The 10000-nt window shown below is 35.0% G+C and overlaps 1 protein-coding gene across 2 annotated transcripts in view; it reads right to left on the bottom strand.

The window, feature by feature from the left end:
* sorcs3a (sortilin related VPS10 domain containing receptor 3a) overlaps positions 1-10000 on the bottom strand; it is a 415901-nt gene that overhangs the window by 235914 nt on the left and 169987 nt on the right. For both annotated transcript variants that reach the window (XR_015476924.1, XM_087237654.1), the window contains exon 2: positions 6104-6171. Coding sequence is in view for 1 of the 2 variants with exons in the window: in XM_087237654.1 (XP_087093780.1) it covers positions 6104-6171 (68 nt within the window). In the remaining variant the exon portion in view is untranslated. The remainder of the gene's footprint in view (positions 1-6103; positions 6172-10000) is intronic.

Genomic DNA, 10000 nt, shown 5'->3' with positions numbered 1-10000 from the left:
AAAATATATTGTTAGCTGAATTAGCAAGACACTAGCATGAAGCAGAATGTTGTTAATGCCGCTTGCTAAGCTATGGTTACATGGCTATACATGAATACTGCATTAGCATGCTGCTAGCATGAATTGACATGTTGCTGGTGTGTGTCATGCATAAATTTATATGTCTAGCACATTTAGTGTAAAATAAAAAAGCACGAAAAACATACGTGTTTACCTGGAATTAGTAGAATGTTGTTCCTAGCATGGTTAACACTCAAAACAACATTTATCATGCTTTTATCATTAACAATTTACTAGCATTAATTATCATGCTTTTCTAACATAGTTAATATACAGTTAGCATGATTTAGTGAGTCACTAGCAGGAAGCAGAATGTTGTTAACACGCTGCTACCATAAGCTAATTTAGATTTGTGTAGCTAACAATTCTTGCATTGACATATTAATTTGTTGCTAGCATAAATTGGCATGTTTTTGACATGCTAGCATGAATTAGCATGTTGCTGGTGTGTCTCATGCATGAATTTCTAGCATGTTTTGCATTAAATAAAAAACATAGAAAACATGAATGTTTACCAGGAGTTAGTAGTAGGTTGTTCTAGCACGGTTAACACTCAAAACAACAATAATAATGTTATTACTATCATCAACAATTTGCTAGCATAAGTTATAACGCTTTACTAATATGGTTAATATAGTTAGCATGAATTAGTGAGTCACTATTCCTGCTGAAAAATCAAGCTAAATCATCCTGCTAAAACCAGTTTGACCAGCCTGGTTTAAGCTGGACATAGCTGGTTTTGGCTGGGCTCCCAGCCTGGCTAGGCTGGTCAAGCTGGTTTTAGCTGGTCATCTCCCAGCCTGACCAGCTAAGACCAGGCTGGAAATGGCTGGAAACCAGCCTGGAAATAGCCAAAACCCCTCTAAAACCAGCTTGGTCAACCAGCTAAAACCAGCCAACCAGCCTAAGCTGGTTTAAGCTGTTTTTTTTTTCAGCAGGGTAGCCTGAAACAGAATGTTGATAACACACTGCTACAAGATAACTATAATTTGTGTTGCTAACATTTTTAGCATTGACACATATTAATATGCTGCTAGCATAAATTGACATGATTTTGACATGTTAGCATGGATTAACATGTTGTTAGTGTGTTTATATATTTCTAGCATGTTTAGCATGAAATAAAAAAACATGAAAAAAAAAGAATGTTTGCCAGTAATCAGTAGAATGTTGTTCCTAACATGGTTAAGGCTCTCAAAACAACAATTATCATGTTGTTATCATTAACAATTTAATAGCATGAATTATCATGCTTTACTAACAGGGTTAGCATGAATTAGTGAATCACTAGCAGAAAGCAGAATGTTGTTAACACACTGCTATTATAAGCTAACTTTGATTTGTGTAGCTAGCATTCTATCATTGACATGTATTAATACTGTATGCTGCTAGCATGAATTGGCATGTTTTTGAACATATTAGCATGGATTAACATGTTGTTAGTGTTTATTACATGAATATTTCTAGCATGTTCAGCATGAAATAAAAAGTTGCCACGTGAATGTTTTCAGAAACAATTTACTACCACAAATTGTCATGCTTTTCTAAAATGATTGATCTATTCTTAGTGTGAATTAGCATGTTGCTAGCATAAAGCAGAATGTTGCTCCTTTAAACGTTGATTTGTGTAGTTAAAAACAGCTTAAACCAGCCTAGGCTGGTTTAGCTGTTCGACCAGGCTGGTTTTAGAGGGGTTTTGGCCATTTCCAGGCTGGTTTCCAGCCATTTCCAGCCTGGTCTTAGCTGGCTGGGAGGTGACCAGCTAAAACCAGTTTAATCAGCCTAGCCAGGCAGGAAGCCCAGTCAAAACCAGCTATATCCAGCTTAAACCAGGCTGGACTAGCTATCATTAACATATTCATATGCTGCTAGCATGAATTGGCATGTTAGCATGAATTAGCATGTGCATAATACATAACTATTCTTCTAGCATGTTTGGTATGAAATAAAAATTAGCAAAATGTTTTCCCTAGCATGGTTAACACAATAATCCTGTTGTTATCATTTTTATTGCATGAATCAATATGCTGCTACCATGAATTGGCATGTTCTTGACATAAGCTAGGATTAGCATGTTATGACAGTGTTTCATGCAAGAATTTGTATGTTTATAGCATGTTTAGCATGAAATAAAAGTTATGACACAAATGTTTACCTGCAATTAGTAGAATGTTTCTCCAAGCATGTTTAACACTCAAAACAATAATCAGGATGTTGATATCAATAAAAATGTATTAGCATAAATTGTCATGCTTTTCTAACATGGCTAATATATTGTAAGTGTGAATTAGTAAGCTGCTAGCTAAACATGCTGCCATTGCACTAAATATGAACTGTGTAGCTAGCATTTCCACCACTAACATTAAAAATGTAGGTTGCATGTACTGTATCTAGAGCACATTTCTAGCAATATTAGCATTTTGTTCGCATAAACGTAACATTCCACAATTTGCCAGCATTAAGTAGCATGTTAGTGGCATGTTTCTAGCATATTCAGCCTTAAGTGTGTTTCAAGGTTTAGGCTAGTCAGTTATTGACAGCATGAAACATGTTGCTGGTGTGATTTAACATGTTAGAATTTAAGTTGGCTAAGTTTGATGGTTGTAGAAGAAGAAAAAATGTTTCAACAGTCATTACTTTTCTGCTAGCATGTTTGAACACTATGTTTTATTCTAGTAGTCTAGCACATTGCTAGCATGAATGAACAAAGCAGCTAAAATAACAGAAGCCTTCTTAAGCCAACAAAACCATTTACATGTATTAGCTCTGACATGCATACAGAGTATAAAATCCTCCATCCTTTAAATGTAGATAAACCAAATATCAATTATACCCAGTGTAATTTACTTATGCTCCCAAATCCTTTCATCTGATGTTCTGTAACTGCTTAATTGTACAACGATTATGAATACAATCCTGCCATGGGCTGTTTTTCTCTAATATGGCGCAAAGAATGAGATACATCCTTGACTAAAAAAGCCTTCAGTATATTCTCAGAAAAGCCATTAACCTTGAAACCCTTGTGTCCTACAGCAGCTGATGAAAAGAGCACTGCACTTGTCATCTCAAATCAGACGTCAGACTTAAGCACCTCAATATGGAGCTTCTCGCTGTCCAAATTGAAGTGTTCAGTTGACCGTGTGAAAGATAAGGCTGCCCCTATCACTCTCAATTGCACAAAGAGTCCAAAACACCAGTAAACGTGAATCTAACGGAGCCAATAAGGATTACAATGGGATGACAAAAGAAATTCAATTTAAACTACAGAGGACTTTTGTGGTATGGATCAGTGTCAAAGCCTTCTATTCTGCTCTAAATATGGAGAAACAGGCAGTGTTTAGCTATAAGCCACTCTGCAGTTGAGGGAGTAATCTATTTCAACAATAGCTGACACAAATGATAAAATAAAATAAAAAATAAATAAGAATTTGCATGGAAAAAAGCATATCTATAGCATGTTTTACGATTTACAACAACAGAACAAGATTTAACATAACTAGCATAAACTAGCATACTTCCATATTGTAAGATGTGGCTATCAAGTTTTTTACATTGCGAAAATGTCTAATTTGATGCTAGCATCTACAAACCCTACAGTATGTTAAGAACTGGTTCCTACCATATAAGAACACAAATTATATATATATATATATATATATATATATATATATATATATATATATATATATATATATATATATATATATATATATACTTTTCTTAAATATTGCTAATATACTGTTTTGTATTTTGCTAACATGATGATATCTTAATGATTTACTAGCATGTTCTAGCAAGTTTTAACACATTTGATGTTTTAACTTTGCTATCATGTTTAGTTTGATGCAAGCATGGGTTATCCCTATGCTAATAAGAACATGTTTCTAGCATTAGCTCACAGATAAAAAAAAATAAAAAAAATAATTTATAAAACATTGCTAATATATTGTTTTGTATTTAGCTAACATTTTACAACTGCTATCGTGATGAAATCTCCATGATTTACAAGCATTTTCTAGCCTGTTTTAACACATTTGATATGCTTTAACTTTGCTAACATATTTAGTTTGATGCTAGCATGCATTAATCCTATGCTAACAACATGTTTCTAGTATTAGTACATGGATAATTATTAAAAAAATAAATATTTTTAAATATTGCTAATATACTGTTTTGTATTTTGTTTAGATTTTACAACTGCTATCATGATGCTATCTTAATGATTTACTAGCATTTTCTAGCACATTTGATATGTTATATCTTTGCTAAAATTATTAGTATGTAGCTAGCATTCATTAATCATATGCTAAGAACTTGTTTCTAGTATTAGCACACAGATAAATTAATATTATATTATATTAAATTATATTATTATATTAAATTAATATTATACTACTATATTAATATTGCTAATATACTGTTGTATTTTGCTAACATTTTTTCAACTGCTATCGTGATGATATCTTGATGATTTACTAACTTACTAACACGTCAACACATTTGATGTTTAACCTTTGCTAACATGTTTAGTATGACACAATCATTCATTAATCCTTTGCTAAGAAAATGTTTCTAGTATTAGCACACAGATAAATAATAAACAAAAGCTATTTTTTAATATTGCTAATATACTGTTGTATTTTGCTAACATTTTACACCTGTTTTCATGATGATATCTTGATGATTTACTAGCATTTTCAAGCACATTCTTAGACATTTGATAAATTTTAACTTTGCTAACATGATTAGAGTGACGCTAGCATTCATTAATCCTATGCTAAGAACATGTTTCTAGTATTAGCACACAGATAAATGATAAACAAAAGCTATTTTTAATTTGCTAATATACTGTTGTACTTTGCTAACATATTACAACTGCTATCATGATGATATATTGATGATTTTCTAGCATTTTTAACAAGTTTTAACACATTTCATATATTTTAACTTTGCTAACATGCTAAGTATGACGCTAGTATTCATTTATCTTATGCTAAGAATATGTTTCTAGCAATAGCACACGGATAAATAATTCTTAGAAATATTTTAAAATATTGCTAGTGTACTGTTTTGTATTTTGCTAACATTTTACAACTGCTATCATGATGATATCTTGATAGTTTACTAGCTTTTTCTCATAAGTTTCAACAGATTTGATATGTTCTAACTTTGCTAAAATGTTTAGTTTGATGCTAGCATGAGTTTTTCCAATGCTACGAACATGTTTCTAGCATTAGCACACACACAAATAATAAAAAAAAGACATTTTTAAACATATTGCTAATATACTGTTTTGTATTTTACTGTTAAAATGATTTTACATGTTAATTTCATGATGGTTTATAGCATTTTTTGTAAATTTTAACATGTTTAATATTTTAACTTTGCTAACATATTTAGTGTGTTGTTAGCATTTCTAACAAAATAACAAACCCTATTAAAGGAAAACCTTAATCGTAAGCCTAAACAGCATAACGGCTAATGCTAACGCTTCCTCTAGCACACAGGAATGGAGACTAAAAGCTGCTATTTGGTTGATGAGATGTGCTTCACATAACCAATGTAGCATTCATGGATTTCCAATGAAAATTACAAACCTCTTCATGAAGCTAACACAAATTTCTGACAATAACATGGATGAACATCATGCTAGCCTGTTCCTAGCATGTTTTAGCACAAATCTGGCATGTTTACTGTGTTGCAAATACAACACAACACTAACAAAAAAAAAAAAAAAAACATAAGACGATGAGTTCAGACTGCTGAAACGCAATTAACAATGCATTTATTAGATTGAAAATTCATGCAGATGTGCAACTGCATTATGGGCTGTTCGCAAGTGTAATGTTTGAGATAGAATGGCTCCTGAAGTGAACACTGCCTCTCCTCGCTTCAGGCAAAATCACGTAACTCCACTCGGCAGCGCTCAAATACTCTGCCAGGGACAGAGAGTGTAATGGAGAGGAGAAAAAGAGCGAAGATGGGAGAGAGAGAGAGAGAGAGAGAAAGATAGATAGAGAGAGAAATGGTGGCTTTAGCTCACCTCCATAGCGTGCTCTCTGTGACGCTGCCAAGGTGAAAGTCATACAGCTTGGTGAGAATCAGAATCACCTGTGAAAAGAGAATAAAAATGAATAAATCTGTATGCACTTATTTATTCCCCGACATATAGTCATTACTCTTATTCCACCCCATCACATTTATATTCATTGAAGACAATTGTTTTCTTCTGGTGAAAGCGACCTACAGGTGACGTCCCATATTTCAGGACAAGTAGTGAACAATTACGGTTAACAGTAAAACTTCTGGAGCGCACAAGAGTTAAAATGAACTTGAAGTTTCATGATTCCCAAATGAGCGAATATATTAGCATTTTTTTTAGAAGTTAAATATTAATAGAAACATGAATTAGCTGAATTACAACTAGACAGTAATGATAGTGTAACATAAAAATGTGCTTTGTCATGGTAACGTTTAAACCTGGAGGAAAAAAAGAAAGTAAGTAACGTATAAATTCATTCATTAATTTTCCTTCGGCTTAGTCTCCATTTCAGAGGTCGGCACAGCATGAACTACCAACTATTCCAGCGTATGTTGCCTTTCCAGCCGCAACCCAGTACTTGGAGCCACCCATACACATCCATTCTCCACCGAAGGAAACCCACATGAACATAGGGAAAACATGCAAACTCCACACAGAAATGCCAACTGGTCAAGTCGGGACATGAACTAGTGACCTTCTTGATGTAAGGTGACAGTGCTAACCACTGAGCCACCATGCTACACCAATAGAGTAAATATAATTCTTTAACATGATGTGTGTTTTAACACTACTAGCGATAATAACATTAAAAATTTATATGTTTCTAATATGATTTAATACAGTAGCATGGTTTAGTCAATTGAATTATTATGTTCTGACATGCGTGAGCATGCTGCTAGCATGTTTCTAGCATGTTTACAATGTTGCTACACAAGAATGTCTCAACAATCTGGGTGCATCTCAATCAGCTCCCTAGTTCAGTAAGGCACTGATCAGAGAGTTGGCCATTTTAAGGGCTGTCTCAATTGCAAAACACCTCAGAGCACTATAGCTTTCGCTTTCTAAAAATTCACAAAATGCACCATGAATATCACCTGATTTCACAAAGTAGGATATGTTCCTGGATAAACATCTATGTTGATCCTGGAACAACTTTCCAATCAGCCAATCAGAATTAAGGGATGTGTTTACCGTTTATGTTAGGTTTAGGCTTACGGTTAGGTTTATGCACTTCTACATGACTGTTATCAAACAATTATTCCCCTCTGATTTTGGGAATAATTTACAGTTATGGTTGGGTTTAGAGGGTTGGGCATAGTTTTATAGGATTTTTATAGGATTATATTTCAAACAAAAATTATGTTCCAGGATCAACATAGATGTTAATTCAGGATTGCATTGTACTTGGCAAAATCATGACATGCCGAATATAGTCCCTTAATTGAATTTCTGAAGCACAAAAAATATTCACATGTATAAACCAGCCAAACACAATAACATGCTAGAGATGCTTTTAAAAACTAAACCATACTTTATTCATATTTAAACATAAACAAACATAGCAGGTCTGGAACAATCTAGCAAATTTATAACTATGGCTGAAACGCTGTGGGTATATGAGACAATCAGTAATTATCTATAATGTACTATAAGCAGCATTATAAAAATAAAATCTCTGTAAAATATCAGTTCTGTTGTGGGTCATAAATCAAAAAGTTGTGTATCTCAGCCTGATCTCATGAGAAAACGTAAGTATTTTACGTTTTGCCAGTTTAGTGGCTAATTCATACGAATTCGTACGATTTCAGTCGTATGAAATGATACGATTTTAAAAAGGAGGCGTGGCACCTAACCCCACCCCTAACCCCAACTGTCATTGAGGGATAAGCAAATCGTACTAAATTGTATGAATTAGATCATACGAATTCATACGAATTAGCCACTAAATGAAAAAGTTACGAATTGCCGTGAGATTGTGTTGTGGATCCTCAAGGTAATTAAGACACACTATGATTGTTTCTAGCATGATAAGCATCTTGCTTGCATGAATGAGCAAAGGATGAAAAATAATGTAATAGAAGACCACTTGGTTGGGCACCGTAACAACATGCAAACTTTAGATGATATATTTCCAGGTTAATACTTAAAAACAAAATTAATATTTGACCTTTTTTAATGATATACATATTGTAAATATTACATTCCCAGGTAGCAAGGAATGCTGGCCCAGATTTGGCATTAAGCTGGCATAGCAGGCATTCGTCTGGCACTGGCTTACAGCATGTGGGCCAAGCATGGCTCGGGTTTGGCAGACGTGACACGATCTTTAGGGCGGCATAAGACTTGGGCCAGATCAAATGTAGTATTTGGCCCAGATGTTAAACATGTATATGTGGGCCACCCAATTAATCTTGACCCACTTTTAAAATGCATTTAAATTATTTTTTGAGTGAAGAAAAAATTCTTCCAATTGGGTCGCTTTGAGAAAAAGCATGACCATAAAGTGCAATGCTTCATGGGTTTTTCAAATTCACTGCAGTCATGACACACCAACACATCTGGCCCAGTTATGGTTTATAAACTGACTGATATGGCTGACTGAACTGGCTGAGATTTGGCCCAGATATGGTGCATGTTTGGCACTTGTATGAAAGCCAGACTTGATCTAATGATGTACCGTAATTCACTGTGGCATGTGGGTTAAGCAAAAGCTAGTTGTGCGGGCCAGATCTGGGCAAGAGAAATTTTGCTAGGTGGTAACCTTCCTTGCTAACAATATTACCCATAGAGCAAAATTTCACTGGCCCACACAATCAGCTTTTGCTTAGTCCAAATGCAGCAGTGAATTACGGTACATGACTGGACAAAGTCTGGCTTCCAGACAATGGCCAAACATAGATCATATCTGGGCCAAATCTAAGTTAATAACTCATAACTGGGCCTGAACTGGGCCAGATATGTGTGTCCCGACTGCAATGAAATTATTAAACTCATAAAGCATTACGCTTAGGCGCATTGTGGATGTGATTTTTCTCGAAGTGACCTGATTGGTAGAATTTTTTTCTTCACTCAAAAATGATTTTAAAGTATTTTAAATGTGGGTCAAGAATGGCCAACATTAGGTGGCCCACATATCAGTATTTAACAACTGGACCAAATATTACATTTGACATCTGGCCCATTGTCTTAAAGACAGTGCCACCTCTGCCAAACCCGGGTTATGTTTGGCCCACATGCTGCATGCCAGTGCTGGATGAATGCCTGCTGTCCCAGCTTCATGCCAAATCTGGGCCAGAATTATTTGGTATCTGGGTAAGCACCAGTAATCAGAATTTGAAGTGGATCAAAATCTTTAATAAAAGTTGTTCTAAAACCAAAATAATTTTGAGCAAGTTTGATTAAGATGTTTGATCCACTTCAAATTTAAACTGTATCTTAGACTGTTTACATGTAATACAAACTTACTGATGCAAAACTGCCCTGTCCTCTCTGTTTAATTACCATCAATGCATTTAACAGGTTTTAGTATCAGCTTAACGCCAGCAATCCTGACATCTCAACTGAAAACTTCTTCAAAGTTGTTTAGAAGCCAGTGGAATCAGAGTGCTGGTGTACAGCCATGCTCATTTTCCAAAAGCTCTTCGATTGCTTCTGTTCCCGACCCCCGTGTTGTTGTGTTTACTTCTCTTTTGTGTCAACAGGCAGGACTCAATGGGCCTCTGAGGCTTTAAGCTGGGTGGGATTGAGCTTGATAGTTCTCAACTCTGACCTTGGGCTCTATGATCTGGGCGAGCTTTTAGCCTGAGGGTCAGGGAGAAGACAGCGGGAGCCTCTGAACTAGCCATCCAGAACAGCAAACACTCATGCATGCGCGCGCATCGCACATTCACAACACTG

This window comes from Danio rerio, chromosome 1 (genome assembly GCF_052040795.2).
Source record: "Danio rerio strain M-AB ecotype USA chromosome 1, GRCz13ab, whole genome shotgun sequence".
Taxonomy (NCBI): Eukaryota; Metazoa; Chordata; class Actinopteri; order Cypriniformes; family Danionidae; genus Danio; species Danio rerio.
Note: the sequence above shows the minus strand (reverse complement) of the source record. Positions and strands in the feature narration are given on the sequence as shown.